General features: G+C 41.0%; 1 protein-coding gene across 2 annotated transcripts; it reads left to right on the top strand.

The window, feature by feature from the left end:
• The first annotated feature begins 1,022 nt into the window (after window positions 1-1,022).
• DIO2 (iodothyronine deiodinase 2) lies at window positions 1,023-13,733 on the top strand. 2 transcript variants are annotated; one of them, XM_075151360.1, is made up of 2 exons: window positions 1,023-1,868; window positions 12,982-13,733. In XM_075151360.1, exons 1-2 carry the CDS (start codon window positions 1,647-1,649, stop codon window positions 13,597-13,599), a joined length of 840 nt encoding a protein of 279 aa, XP_075007461.1. In that variant the 5' UTR covers window positions 1,023-1,646; the 3' UTR covers window positions 13,600-13,733. The 2 variants fall into 2 exon arrangements, with proteins under 2 accessions (XP_075007461.1, XP_075007462.1); XM_075151361.1 differs by having other exon boundaries at window positions 1,558-1,868; window positions 12,982-13,554.
• The last annotated feature ends 1,412 nt before the right edge of the window (window positions 13,734-15,145 follow it).

The raw sequence follows: 15,145 nt of genomic DNA on the forward strand, positions 1-15,145 counted from the left end.
TCTGCAACATGAAATACATGAAATATTTACCTAAGGAAGTTAGAACCATGCTAAAAAAAACCCAAACAAAATGTGTTTACTGTAACAAAAAAAAAAAAAATCATGTAGACAGAGGACTAAATATCGGACTAAAAAGGTGAAACAAAGAGAAGTGCAAATGAACAAAGCAAACCTTCAGCATGGGGCTGCAAGGGATGCTTGTGGTTGTTAAAGCACATGTGGCTCTGCCAGAGGAAACTTCTTTCTGTTTTTTTTTTTCTTTTTATAAGCTTTTAACCAAAAGTTAATTATCCTTATTAGACTAGTGGATGTAAATAGTTATCATAGGGAAATACTAAAGTCCTTGAAGCTCAGTTGATTGACAGCATTTAAGGCTGTAGCATATTATTTTTAAGCAGGGAACTTTAGCTTAAAAAACCCAAATCCTCCAAAAACTTTTTTTTCTCTCTTCCTTATCTTCTCTTACATATCAGTAGATGAAGTCAGTGCTGAGTGTTTACTTATGTTTCCTTAAATACCAGGAAGACAACAAAAGATATTTAAACACTATACATGTTGTACTTCATGGAGGTGGGAGGAAAATGTACAGGGATGCGTCAACTCACACATCTTCCTGGAAAAGACAAAAGGGCAAAGGAAAAAAAACAGCCATGAGAAAAAAAAGATCGACAACAGAAACCTGCGTTGCTGTGTCACCTTCCATGTCATATGAAAATACTTTTTCCAAAATTTGAAAGCATTTCGTAAGAGCAGTTAGAAGCATATTGGGTTTTTTCTTTTTCCTTTTCAAGCAAAGCAAAGTTCCACCCTTGCTGTCTGTGTCTCTTTTTTTCTCCTTTCTCTTAAAAAAAAAAAAAAAAGTTTTGAGAATTTCATTTTTCTATTCACTGCAGTACTGGCCAAAGTAAAGCCCTCTTTTACATTGACGTCAAGATCTTTACTAAGATTAGGGTTTCATTTCTCTATTGCAGCAATTAGCTAGGGAATGTATAAAAGGCTTCAGGGAAGCAAGCTAGGGCTCCAGAGGGGAAAGCACTTTGCACCATAGACAGATAGCAAGAGAGAGGGCGAGAGGAGGAAGGCAGGAATACAGAGAGGCGGGGGGGGGGGGGGGGGGGAGGGAGGGAGAGAGGGAGAGGGAGAGGGAGAGGGAGGGAGGGAGGGAGGGAGGGAGGAACAGAAAGTTTATGTACATAAACCTTTTTTAAAAAAAGTATTGTTGCACCTGGTAGCTAGCTTTACTGACACAGAAATGAGAGGTCTGTTCAGTACTTAAATAGCTGAGAAACAATGGGATAGTGCAGGAAAGTTAACAATTAACAGTCTCAGCTTAAATTTTGTAACTGCAGGGAACTGGAAACACAGCTGCCTCTCTCTTCAACAAAATCAGGTCTCCTGGTTAAGGGAAGAATTTCTGTTAACATCCTCGTGTCTGAAAAATAAGCAGCTCCGAGTTGAATGAGTATCATGCAGTTATGGTTTTAGCCAGCCTGCTCATATTTAACTATCTCTGCTCATTTTAAAGAGAGTGGCTGAGAAAGGAGTAACGAGGCTTTTGAAATGCTTTTTACTTTACTTTTTTAAATGAGGGTACAGAGCAAAAAAGGGAGCTGAAGGCATCCGGCTGAAGAGAGGCAGCAAGGAAGATGGGTCTGCTAAGTGTGGATTTGCTGATCACGCTTCAGATCTTGCCGGTCTTTTTCTCCAATTGCCTCTTCCTTGCGCTGTATGACTCTGTGATCCTCCTGAAGCACATGGTGCTATTTCTGAGCCGGTCTAAGTCTGGGCGCGGTGAGTGGCGGAGGATGCTGACCTCGGAGGGGCTGCGCTGCGTCTGGAACAGCTTCCTCCTGGACGCCTACAAGCAGGTGGGTACACGGGGATGGGGACTGGCAGGTTGGGGTGGGCAAGCTGTGATAAACATCCCTGTTGTCAACGGAGAAGGGAAGGGAACGACTCTGTGCGGTGCGGACTGTCTCCTATTTGATGTTAAGTTTGATGGGAGAAGTATAAGCTGAAAGGAGCAGTACTTTCAAGTCGGGGCTAAGGGCTCACGAGATTCAGGCGCTGCTGTCTCTCTGCTCTGCCACTAACTCTCTGTGCAGCTACGGCCGTGTCACTTAGTTTAGTCGTGCCTCAGTTTCCCCACCAGTACGAATAATAATCTTCATGCTTATAAAGTATTTAAAGATCTTTGTATAATAATAATTGTAAAATGCTCTAGATGTTTTCACAGCTGTTTGCCATGTGAGATCCTCAGAGATTATACAAAGACTGCATCTGCAGATAAAGCTCTACATAGATAGATGTCATCAATGTAACATAGAATTGTTTTAATTAGAGTATAAGATAGAAATGAACCTTTGTCATTACACTGGCATTTTCTATTACTCATATGTTAATTTTTATATTGGAAGAAGCATCCAGGTAATAGTAAAATTGGGCACGGAGTGAAAGAGTGAGCCTTTTTTCTTCGAGAAAGCAGTGACAGAGGGACATGTCAGAGATTAAAAATGAACTTGACTAGCTGAGGGACAGCTGCCTGGTGACTTAAGTTAATAAAGCCAATAGCAGTTATGCAACATGTACTGTTTTTTTTCCTTTTAAGTTTTGTACAAACATTACCCAGTGGTACTGCCCAGGTCTCATGAGGTAGTTATAGTTCCCTTTTATAGATTGAAAAGGTAGACCCAAAAAAATGAAATTTCTTGCACAGGCCACCCAGTTAGTAAGTAGAAGAACTGGATTCAGAGCTCTGCGGCTTCTAAAACACTGCCTAGTCTGTTAATGTGTTGTCTTATTTAGACCATCTAATTTAACATACCCCGTGTGATGTCATGAGGTCATAGGGGTCCTATCCAAACGATAGCTCTGCATCTTCTGAAACATTTATTTTTGTATCGCATTCCCCGCAGTCCACTTTCGCTCCCCCACAATGGCTTTTGTATTTGCTCTTACCTAGAGGTGTGAAGAGCTGGTGGTGGTGGCGTTTGCTGGCTTTGTGATATGGAGTACAGACTGCTTAGCCTGAAACCCAAGCCTCGGGGACATTAATTTTCAGTGTAAGACAAATATAAATAACATTAGCTTTTGCCAAATGGGCCACCCTCTTACTGCCACCCTAGGAATCAGCCAGCTGGCTACCCAAATAAAGTAATGCTGAATGAAGCTCACTATTCTCCTTCTTGTTGCTGTTTTTAGTCTCTTCAGAGACATTAAGTAAGTAAATTTTACAGTGGCCTTGTTAAATGGGCTGGTGAACACAATTGTTCCCATTTTACAGACCAGGCAAGGCAGGACAGCTAACACATGACTTGGTCAAGGCTCCAGTGGAAGGTGGTAGCACGGCTCTGAAACAGCCAAGTTTCCAGTTCCCACATTTGGAACCTGTATATGGCCCAGGGTCTGGAGAAGGTGTGGAGCTGTAAGGAACCTTATATCTATGAGATATTTTCAATCTCATTTTGCTTAAATAACACAAAATGATTTAAAATAAAGATGTTGCATGCCTTTCTATATTTTCCAAAGTCATACTTCACCTTTTCTTCAGTACTGTTGTTGTCAACCATGGAAGCTACAGGGAAAATGACTCTGTGCTAGTTTTGGTGTTGCCAATGAAACTTATACCTTGAACTTTGGTGATTAAAAACTCTCCCTCACCATTAAATGACCTAGGTTGTTCAGGCCAATCAGGCTTTAAGGTCCCTAGAATGAATTCTGGGCCTCAATGAACTCAGCAGAAAAATGCATATAAACATAACCAAATTTTATCACCTTGTTCCAAAAAGGGTAAAAATCCATTCATGCCAGCTGTCCTTAAGACGAAACTAATTGACCAACAATTCATGGAAAGACTCTGTTTTCCTTAATAGAATTATGGGCCATAAGGACAGAAGATCATTGGAAACCCTTGATTGTCACAGAAAGGTAGATAAGTGTGGAAATAAATTATAGAGGGGACACAATAAACTGAGGAGCAATATTAGGAGAAGAAGAGTCATCACCTCCACAATAGAGGAGAACCTTCTGCTGTTTCTGTAAGGAAGAGAAAGGAAAAAAAGTCTTAGCTGGAAAGCTGTACGGATAGAGTTGAAAAAATTTGAAATATACCCTGCTTTGTGGCATGTTTAAAAAGCATGAGAAATAGTGAAATATATTAAAGACTGTCCCACAAAGCATCTTTCTCCTTAAATTATCTTTTTCTAAATCCTGAATAGGACTGCCCAGTTGTGATATCTGAATCCTAGCTAATTAGTGAGGGTAGGAAATGAAAATATTATGGAATCAGGGTACTAAACAGCATGACAAAATGCAGTCAATATCATAACCGTGATTGCTTATTGCTCCAATTTGCTAGCTGAAGCCAGGTATTAGCAAAGTACTTAAGCAGGTGCTTAAGCTCATTCCATTGAGGAGTATTTATGAGATAATCACTATTTTTCAGCTAGAATAGCAGAATTTTGAGATAAATCAAAGCTAGACTGCCAGTTAGCAGAAAACTAGATTAAAGCAGTAACTATGCTTGGTTTTACTATGTTTTGTGTCACTTACATAGAACTCTTCCTGAGTACATTTCATAACATTTTTCACAAAACTACTTGATGCAAAATTTCTATTCACAGAAAATTTACTGGAAGCCATTCCAGAAAAACTCTGTGGATAGATACTAGATTCTGGATTAAAGTAAATTTATTATAAGAAAGGAGTTCTGCCTTGAAAGCACACAGACTGTCCCAGAATTAAGTGATTTTGTTTCAAGACTAGTGTGTACAAAAGATGATCTTGGAATAGTTAAAGTAGAGTATATTTGAAAATAGCTATTCTGATGCATTTTCCCTTTTTGTTGTTATTGAATATTATTGCTCATGACTTTTTGGTTAGGGCAATTATTTCATAGGCAAGAGTACCTAGCAACAGTTGAAGATTTTAACATCCTCAGTGGGGAAGCAATGCAGAGTTTGTTGTATTTTATATAGAGTATATTCAGTATTCTTTTTTATTGGAACATTCTATATGACTTGTTTTCTCCACATTTTACAGTCCCATCGGAATCAAAATGATTGATCTTTTGTTTATTTTTGTTTTCTTATATAAATTTTATCAATGATTAATATATTTCTTTTTACTTCCTTAGCTCTGAGTTCCCTATCTGTCACACTCAGTGTTGATATTGTCTACACTGCACCAGCTTTGTGATTTATAGACCATCCTCCTCCTATTCTTTTCTGAGAGGCAAGCATTACAACAAGGGAATCTTTAGGACCAGATTAATCGTCATAAAAGAGATAAATAGAGTTAGTAGTCAAGTTACATTAACTTTATATAATTGAAAGAGTGCAACTATTTTATTTAAATGTTATTTTTTCTAGTTTACTGTTGTGCTCTGTTTATCTACAGAAATGAGTGGATTGACTCCTGAAGAGCAAAATATGTATATACGTGTGTGTAGGTATTTACACTTTCATATGTGTTTGTATGTATACATATATATACACGTGTGTGTATCTGTCTATATATATGTACATACATCTACGTATATGCGTATAAATGCAAAAATGCACACACATAGGCAGACATAAGCTGCTCTTTCAAGAGTCAGTCCTCTCTCCTTTCTCTGTATATGTATACGTACACATCCACATATATATGTGTATGTATACATATGTATAGATATGAATGCAACCACACCTACTGATAAGAAAGAAAAAAACAAAAGAGATTTTTGGGAGGGTGTTAGTGTGCCTTCTGCATGATTTGTATAGGCCACCTGTACAAATGACAGTGAGGCATTTGTTTCAGCCCACAGCACGTATACTGGATGTGTCACATATCTTACAGAAATCCAGAGAAAAAGCTAGCGAAGTTTTGAAAAAAACATTGTATTTACTGTTAAAAGCTTTTTTTACCTACTAAGTTCCATGCTTTATTTACTACTGGGATGAATCTGCTTTCTAAGATTCCAAAGGTGAGAAATTGTTATCTTAACATGCTTTTAAGATGGGTATGAAAAAGATTGCACCCATTAGCAGGGCCCAGTGGTGAGGCCTTATGCTGGGAGCTTTTCCTGTGCCAGATACGAGCTTTGTGTTCCAGCAATGCAGAGCTACCGTTCCTGGTCTGCAATAGAGAGCTGTAGGGTTATCCTAGAGGAAATCCTCCCTCTTCTCCACGTAAGTGCAGGGTAGTTAGCGGGAAGACCTTAATGGCATCTCCCTGAAGCAGCCAAATGCTTAGGAATGCCATGGTGCACTTATGGGGGTAACATGCGCGTGTGCATATACGCTCATGTGTGTAAACGTACGTTACAGCCCTGTCCTGATACCAGGATGCCAGTATCTCAAGCGATGGATGGTGATGGGTGTGTGTATGTACTTGTACAGCTTTTTACTGTCTGTAGATCAGGCCAGCAGCAAGCTCTGGCATGACAGACCCAGCTCGGAGGGAACGGTTGGCACAGGATCCCAACTTCACAGCATAGGCCCAGCTCTGGATGTAGCAGCAAGTAGACTGGTTCAGTAAACACCCAGTGGGATTTTCCCGATATTTCAGGGAGGCACAATTAAATTACCTTTGGCTACTTCTGCCTGCCTGGTAGGTACCTCATTTATTCCTAAAATAAACCAGTATGCAAAGCAGGACAGCCTGAAAACTGTCATGTTAAGTGCATGCTGCACAGCATTATCACAAAGCTATATTGAAAGTAGCATAACAGCATGATCCTTTACCTGCTGTTTGGCTGTCCAGTAACTCTTTCCTTTTTGGGGACATCTTTTAGAGGTTGGAACAAAGACATAATCTCTATACTTATTATTTGTATTTATTTTGTCTGGCGGGGTAAGGAAATGTCTCTCTCTGCATTTGACAGTGATAAAGGGAATTTGTGAAAGAAAGCATGTTGTATAGTTTCAGGGTTTAGAACTAGACATTGTGTGGTATTAAAAATATTTTACTGGTTTTACAAAGTTCAGCCTTAGCAGAATTGTTTTCATTGACATTTGCAAATGAAAACAATCTTGAAAGAAGTGAGAAAAACAAAACAAAACCACAATTAAAACCTTTCCTGCAGTGTTTGGAACATAAATTCAACAGGATTTGGGCTTGTCATTGTCATTATTATTAAAACGTTGTCATTATTATTAATATATAGTCATGTTTGTTATAGTAGTGTCTGAGGACCAACCTAGACCAGGGACCCATTGTACTAGGCAGTGTCCTAAACAAGAGGAGCAGACAGTTTGTCCCACGGAGCTTACAGTTCAAACACTCAAGAGGGACAAAGGGTAGGAAAAGGAATATGACTCCTGTCCCACATGGGGTCTCATCCTACCCGTTTCACATCTTCCATTTTCACCATTATGTGTGAAAAACTGACTGAAAAGACTGCTTGTCTTTTTGTCAAACCCTTGTGAAAACCCCCTTCGGCTGTGGTAGACACAGAAAATTGGCTGACGGGCACCACCCAGGAAAATGATCGTACCCGGTCCTTGCGCCCCAGCTCTGCCTCTCCAACAAAACAACCACTGTGTATTCATACAGTGCTAAAGCTGAGTAAAAAAAAAAAAAAAAATCATTCAAATTAACTTCAAATGTCCTCCAGGTGCTGACTAACAAAGACTGGTGAAGGCCTCTGTCACCTGTAGGTAGAGTCCACAAGGGCAGCCAGCGGCCCAGAGGCCACACTGCCATAGGCCATGCTCCCATCTTGAGGGAAACCTTGCCATAGGTTCCCCGATCAGAGGAACTAAAATTATTCATTTTCTTTTATAAGAGTGCAAGCCAAAAGGCTCCTTTATACTTTCCCTCTGCCATGCATGCTCGTTTGTGGGACTGGCAGTTTTTAAATAAAGAAAGCAGCATTTGACTAGTTATTTTTATGTGGAATGTGCCCTTTTAATTTGTCTCCCACTTCCTTCCCTCAGCTTCACACACCTGATCCTAAATAAAAGACTCTGGGCTCTGGCAGAACTCGAGTCAATTCCAGTCTCTGTGCTCCAATTCGAGTAATCAAGTCTCTTAAAGGAAGCTGCCACCTCCCCATGACAAATGACTCCAGACAAGGGCCTCCTGTAATTTTTATCCACTGCACAACCCTGGATCATGTAAATGAAGAAAACAAAAATAATAATTTGTATAATTCTCCAGCCAGAGTCTGATTATAATTTGGATGAAGCACTGAGAAATTTCGGGCTGTTCTGAGGCTATATTTAGCTGAATGGGATCAAATCAAATCAAAGCAGAGAATTTGAAAAGGAGCAAAAAGCTCCAGGGATTCAGTTCATTACCAGTCGCTGGACTCCAGTCCCAAACACAGCATGTCCATATTTAAATGGCTAATATCACAGACTGCTAATTGTCCGGCAACACCTATTTTCTTTAGGGGGTTGACACAGCCTGATGACTCTGCCAAACTGTTTGAAAATCCCTCATGCAGGGAATGAAAGCCATATTCCAGTGCGCAGAATCCCAGGAGGGTTATGCTAAAGCTGATAAAAGCAAAATGAGAAAGAAGAAAAGGTAAATGAGGAGGCGATGTTTTGTCCGTGGGGCTTTTCCTAGTCCTCATGGAGAATGTACAACAAAGTTAGCAGTATGTGCTATTTCTAGCCTGACGTTTATGAATAGGGCTTTCTTTCCTGCTCCCAAGTCTCCTTCATTTTGCAGTATGCGTGCTAAAGCATCAGCAACCATGTTCCTTTTCACTCTGCGTGCAGACTCAGAGAAGGAGATGCAGTACCAAGGCTGTCAAGCAAACACAAAATTGACACAAATGATGCAAGTCTCTGCATTGGTGTCGGACTGGTGCTTGCTCTTGCTGATGGCCAGGCTGGCTCTCAGATTTGGTTGGCCTACCTTGTGTGTCCCGTGCAGGCTGCGTGAGAGGGAGTACCTGCACACTGCCCGGTTTCCACCTCACCCAGAAAGCTGACGCCGAATGCCCGAATATTCACGGACATAAGTACGTGATTATAGAAATGCTGGATCGCGTGTGAGGGGAATTCTGCTAGTTTGTTTCTCAGAATTTATATTTTGCCTGCCTTTGTGTAAGATTTCAAAAGCGGTTTGGCTGAATACATGGGGGTTTTTGTTTGTTTTCTCATTGCATTGATTTTCTTTTCCAAGAGCTATTTTTTCTTTCAATAAATAACAACAAAGAAGACAGCCAAGGCCTACAATGCAGATGATCAGCAAGGATGATATTGTCATCCTGTGTCAATCGGTTCCCGAGCCTGGTGAAATAAAGAGTCCCTTTGGGAACATCAGCGCTTCATCAAGACCAATTAGTGGAGATGCCGCTGCTTATGTTTAAGCATTAACGACTGGGCAGGGCTGCTTTTTGGAGTGCCTGACACTGGCATGGAACAAGGCACCGACCTAATTACTCCTCCACAAGAGCAGAAAATGCGTCGTGAATGCCTGCTTGGCAAGGATGTCTCATTAAGTGGAAAAACCCCAACACAAGCACTCCTAGAAACAAAAATTAAAATGATAGGTAACCTGCGGCCATGAGACTTACTTTGTGGCTGTGGGAAATGAAGAGAAACTGCTATAAGGTGACGTAGGGTATATTTGCACTTTATTTCCTAGATCCATCTATTTTTTGGTCAATAAGGAGTATGAGAGACAGAATGCAAACTTGCATTGTTGGAGAACAGTGAAATACATTGCCACCCTTGGTATCAATGTTAAATAGTACCTGCAGAGCATTCCTATGCTGGTGTTCGATGGGAGTTGTTTTGTTAGTCTATTCCTTCAGGGTTTGCAAACTTGCCTAGGAAAAGAAGCGTTTGGTAGACCTGAGGTGAAGAGTTGGTAATGAGGAGCTTACAGTATGTAGCCTCTCCTTCTGCCTAAATATGATCAAGAAGCAGTCTGTGGTTTCCCAGTTCAAGAGTGTTGGTTAGAGTATTTTCAGTCATAATAGTTTTGTTAAAATAAGACCAGAAGAGTGAGGGGAATTCAAAGTGTGTTGCTTAATGTTATTACTTCTTTCCTTTGACTGGATGAGCGCACACTCCTAAATACTGAGGTCCATTATTCATCCAGGGAGTGGGTGCAGCCCAGATACTTACATGTCAGGCTTTGCCCAAAAGGCACCTTTTGGGCAAACTAGCTCTGAAAAAGCATTTGCTTGGTAGTGCAAGAACAGTTAAGCTTTCTAGGTAAAGAGGGATCTAGTGTTTGTGCAGATGTGCAGACGTGTTTCTTGAGATGTGCACTTTTTTGATAGTTACCAACTTACCACAAAATGCTGAGTTGTCTAGCTGGCTTACGGATTGAATGCAGCCCTCAGGATGATTATATGGCCACCACATGATCTTGACCTGTGTATTTCTTTGCTCAAGTCTGGCCCTTTACCTTATTCACTCCAGCTTTGCCTATCTTACTGCACAGAATGGCAGAGAGAAATGAGATGTTCAGCAGCTGCACAGAAGAGTATCTACTACCTGCTAAGGTGTAGGTGGCCTGTAGCAGCACTTTTTAAATGTTGCAAGATGCTTAATGCTTCTTCTTAAATGCTACAGCCTGAGTCTTTGAGCCTGCTTCTCTCTAGATAGATCCTTTCTTCTCAAAAACTGGGATACAGCTCTTTTCCTTCCTTGAGTTCAATGGACATCCCACTCACACAGCAGGTCCTAAACTCAGCTATTTCAAAACCTCACTTGCTTTCAAAGGCAAATGAGCACAAGGCTTTTTTTTTGAACTGTTACCAGGGCTCTAGCAGATAGCTAGATGCTGCAGATGCAGGTTTACAGGGAGGGGGGCCACAATGGGCTGTGCTTTCCTGGGGCATCACTTGCTTCCCTTGCGTGTGGTGCAGCTGCAGCTGTACATTCCCTGCTTCCAGTGGCCTGATCACCACGTGCCTGGCCTGGAGAGATTTGTGGGTCTCGAGCAGTCTTACTTTCTGTGACTCTCTTCCTTGCCGATCACCGAGTGAATGGTGGCAAAGTTGTGTCTCAATTTGCCCCATAGAAAATAGTCAAAATGTTTGTATCGTATACCAACATGCTGTGAGACCTTCTCATGTAGCTGTGAAGTCTGGCAGCTTTAAGGGCAGTGTCTTACAAACTTTGGTTTGGTGAGACTGTTGCTTCTATTGCTATTCGGATGAAATAATGCCGAGTCATGAATAACTGTAGATTTGTTCAAGGTAGTCAGGTTTCTCTGGGAGAAATGGAGGATCCAGTATCTACAATATACTTGCCTCTGGATCTGTGTGCAGCAGCAATCGCATCAGTTAAGTATTCAGCTGTTAACTCAGCTTCTTACTGTATCTGACTCACTGGAATACCCTATAATTTAATGTAGACTAGAAGTGCACCAAAAATCAGTCATTTATTCAGTTTTTACACAGTTCTCATTCAGCATTAACTTCTATTGACTTCAGTTGGAGCGTAGCTTCGGAAATAAATAAATAAAATATGAAAGAATATGAAAGAATTTAGCCCTGTATGTTTCCTTCAAAGCAACACTTCTGAACATAATCAAATAGACAGGAGACAGAGAGAGATAAAAAGACTCAGGGAAATACAAAAGGATAATTGCATTGTTGTACTAGAGCTTGATGTTAAAGGCAGATACATAGGAATTGCTGTGGCAGAGCTCATTAAAAACTAATTGTCTTATGTAATAATGTTTTGTGGTTCTATAGCAGTTATCAGCTAAGGATCTTGGAGCCCTCTGCAGGCTCCACCTTATTCTGGCAGTCCCTTCTGTGAGATGCTTAATTCTGTCTTTTATCTATAGGCAGGGAAATAGAAACGGTCAGGCAAAATGACAATTGCCTGTTGGGTCTGAGTTAGATCTGGGGTTAGAGCTGAGAACAGTTCGTTTTCACTTCATCCTACTTCAACCATCGTACAAACTTTCCCCTTTTCCTGCTGCTTTTTCCCCAATCATCTTCTAGAGAAACATTACAGTAGAAGGAAATGTGTCACTCAATCACTGATGAAAGATGAAATTACTGCAAAGTGATTAGAAAACCCTTTGGAGAGCACAGTCTTGGATGGTCCACTGTCAAAACAGAATGATATAAGAGTGGGTGTCTGCAGAGATCTCTCTTGTGTTTGGTAATCTGAGTATTTTCATTCTGGGGTGGAATGGAAGGGATGGATGGAAGAGAAGATACACGTATCAAAACTGCAAACCCCTCAAAATTGAGAGGCACTGCATGTGTTATGAAAATCGGGAATACAATGCAGAATGATTTTGGAAAAACAGCTTGAAATGTAGGATGCAGTTCAATGGGGCCAAGTGTAAAGCACCAAATTCAGGCTGGACTGAAGTACCCAAATCCACAATGGGGAGCAACTAGAAAGGCAGAAAAAGGGATCCAGGCATTATAACTTCTCATTAGCTAACCCCTAGTCAACAGTCTGTTCTTCCAAAACAGTCATGATGTTTCATAAAAAGCAACCATCTGGAATGTATAAACAGGTGTAGCCTGTGAGATACATGAAGTAATTGTCTGATTATTCTGAGAATTGGTAAAAACTCTTTTGAAGTTTTGAACACTGCTCTTCAAGTAAGATATGAACCAAGTGGAGAGAACTCAGAGGATGGCAGTGAAAAAAAATCATGGCTAGAAAATTTGGCTCACAGAGAAAAGAAAAAACTAGAAGAAATTGGAGGTAGTCTGTCTGAAAGCAAATAAGACTCTGCAAATACATAAGGGTGGACAGGACTATGTGTGTAGTGGACAGGACAAGACGGATCTCAGATCAAACTTTCTAACAATGATGAAGTAGTATACCTGTCAGGAATGCCACATTTCCCTGCACTGTGAGTGGAGATGGACTAGATGAACTTTTCTGAAGCTGCTGCTTTTGATAATTTGTATATTCACATGCTAGTGTCCATGCAGGTAGTTAGATGTACTCTTTGAACAAGTGACTTTATTTATTTGAAGAGAGTATTCATAAGGATACCGGACAAGCAAGTCGCACTAACTTGCTATGTTTTAATTTGTTTTGCCGTCAGGTCAAACTGGGAGGAGAAGCCCCAAACTCCAGTGTAATCCACATAGCCAAGGGCAGTGATGGCAGCAGTAGCAGCTGGAAGAGTGTTGGTGGCAAGTGTGGAACCAAATGCCACCTTCTGGATTTTGCCAACTCCGAGCGGCCACTGGTGGTCAATTTTGGTTCAGCTACCTGACCACCGTTCACAAGCCAGTTGTCGGCCTTCAGCAAGCTGGTGGAGGAGTTCTCTGGTGTGGCTGACTTTCTGTTGGTCTACATCGATGAGGCTCACCCGTCAGATGGCTGGGCTGCCCCTGGAATCTCTCCCTCTTCATTTGAAGTTAAGAAACACAGGAACCAGGAAGACCGATGCGCAGCTGCTCACCAGCTCCTAGAGCGCTTTTCCTTGCCACCTCAGTGCCAAGTGGTGGCTGACTGCATGGACAACAATGCCAATGTGGCCTACGGGGTTTCATTTGAGCGAGTATGCATTGTGCAGAGACAAAAAATCGCCTACCTGGGAGGCAAAGGCCCCTTTTTCTACAATCTTCAGGAGGTTCGGCTTTGGCTGGAACAAAACTTCAGCAAAAGATGAAATCCATTCTCTACAGAAGCTATATCAACAGATGTGTCCCTTTAAAGTGATGTAAAAGGGAAAAAAAGAAAACATATGCTGGTTTGAAAAAGGCCTTTCAGATGATTGCAGGGGAACACATTTGATAACAAGGTCAAATGAACATGAACTAGGAAAAGAAAATAAAACAAAAAACTAACTCCACAGAAACATTATTGTATGAAAAAAATCCCACTCCTGCACTCGCTACGGGACCGAAGAGGTGAAGAGGCTTCTGCAAAAAGCTGCTGACGAGCAGAAAGAGTGGTGAGATAAGACCTGTCTCCCAGGAACCCGTCTCATGAAGTGTTGGCCCTGGGGTGAGCCAGAAAGCGTTGCTGCTTGGAAGGCAATCCACGGAAAGGCAATGCCGTGCATTTCATCAGAAACGCTTCTTTACCCTCCTGTGGCCAATGCAAGCAACCTGGGAGGAGCCAGGGAGCTTGCAATTACTTTGCATAGAAATGCAGTGGAGTGTGGCAATTGTCCTCTCTCTAGAGATTTTATTGTTCAGAGACTACAGGAACCACCATGCAATGCATCCTGCAGGCAGACTGGCTGCTCAGCTCAAGACGAAACATTGTATGCTGGTGTTTGTACTCTCTATGGACGCCCCTGCACAGCATGTTAACTATGTAATTCTGTCTATATGTTTGTATCCAGTATGCAGGCCTGTGCCTGCTGAGAAAGGGGTTAAAATCTATGGAGTTGGACCAGAAAGACAAAAATGATCAAATAAGCCCATTACAATTTGAAAACTAAAAAACCTGGACTATTTGTAACAAAACAGCGAGAACCATCTAGAACGTGCATCACGAGGCAAAACTCAGCTGATGCCAACCAACCTTCAGTTCTCAGAGCTGACAACACACATTTATCAATATTCTCTGGTTCTCTTCTCAGTTTCCTTACCCGCCTTGATCTCTTTCTGTCTAGCAATAGGCTTGAAGGTAATTTCATTTTCAGCTTTTTAAAGAATAACTTATTTCTCTCTTTATTTTTATTTGAGATAATGACCTTACAGATGTATTTTGGGGATGGGGGAACTTATACACAACTTTACCTCATTGAAATGGAAACCTATCCTGTCATTTACCCTGTTAAATGTAGTCATGCTGATTTTTGCTATCTTAGATACCTGCGACTAGTTTATAGCTACGTTAGTTTGTCTGGAAGTTAAGTTGTTTGCAGCCTCAGAATTGATTAGCTGCAGCTCTGTTATCAGATGAGGTGATAATCTGTTTGTTTCACTCGTGTTCTCAAAAGCCTTCCCAGAGAAACAGGGAGGACAAATAGTGTGAATTAATGTGAATAAGTGTAAAAGATGGCAGAATTTTCATACGAATGGGTCTGAGGAATTACTAATTATGTTTAAAGAGATACTGTTAACTTCGAGTATACATTAAGTTTAGGTATTTCTAAAATAAAATTATTTAATCAAGCCTGATGAAAAGGCAAATTTACAATGAGCTAACCCCATTAGAGTTGATAAATGAAAACCCATAGGGAGATGGACTATCCAAGTTTTCTCTCAACTTTGGCAGAAACATGAAACATATAAACAGGGTAAGTG

This window comes from Calonectris borealis, chromosome 5, assembly GCF_964195595.1.
Source record: "Calonectris borealis chromosome 5, bCalBor7.hap1.2, whole genome shotgun sequence".
In the NCBI taxonomy this organism is placed as follows: Eukaryota; Metazoa; Chordata; class Aves; order Procellariiformes; family Procellariidae; genus Calonectris; species Calonectris borealis.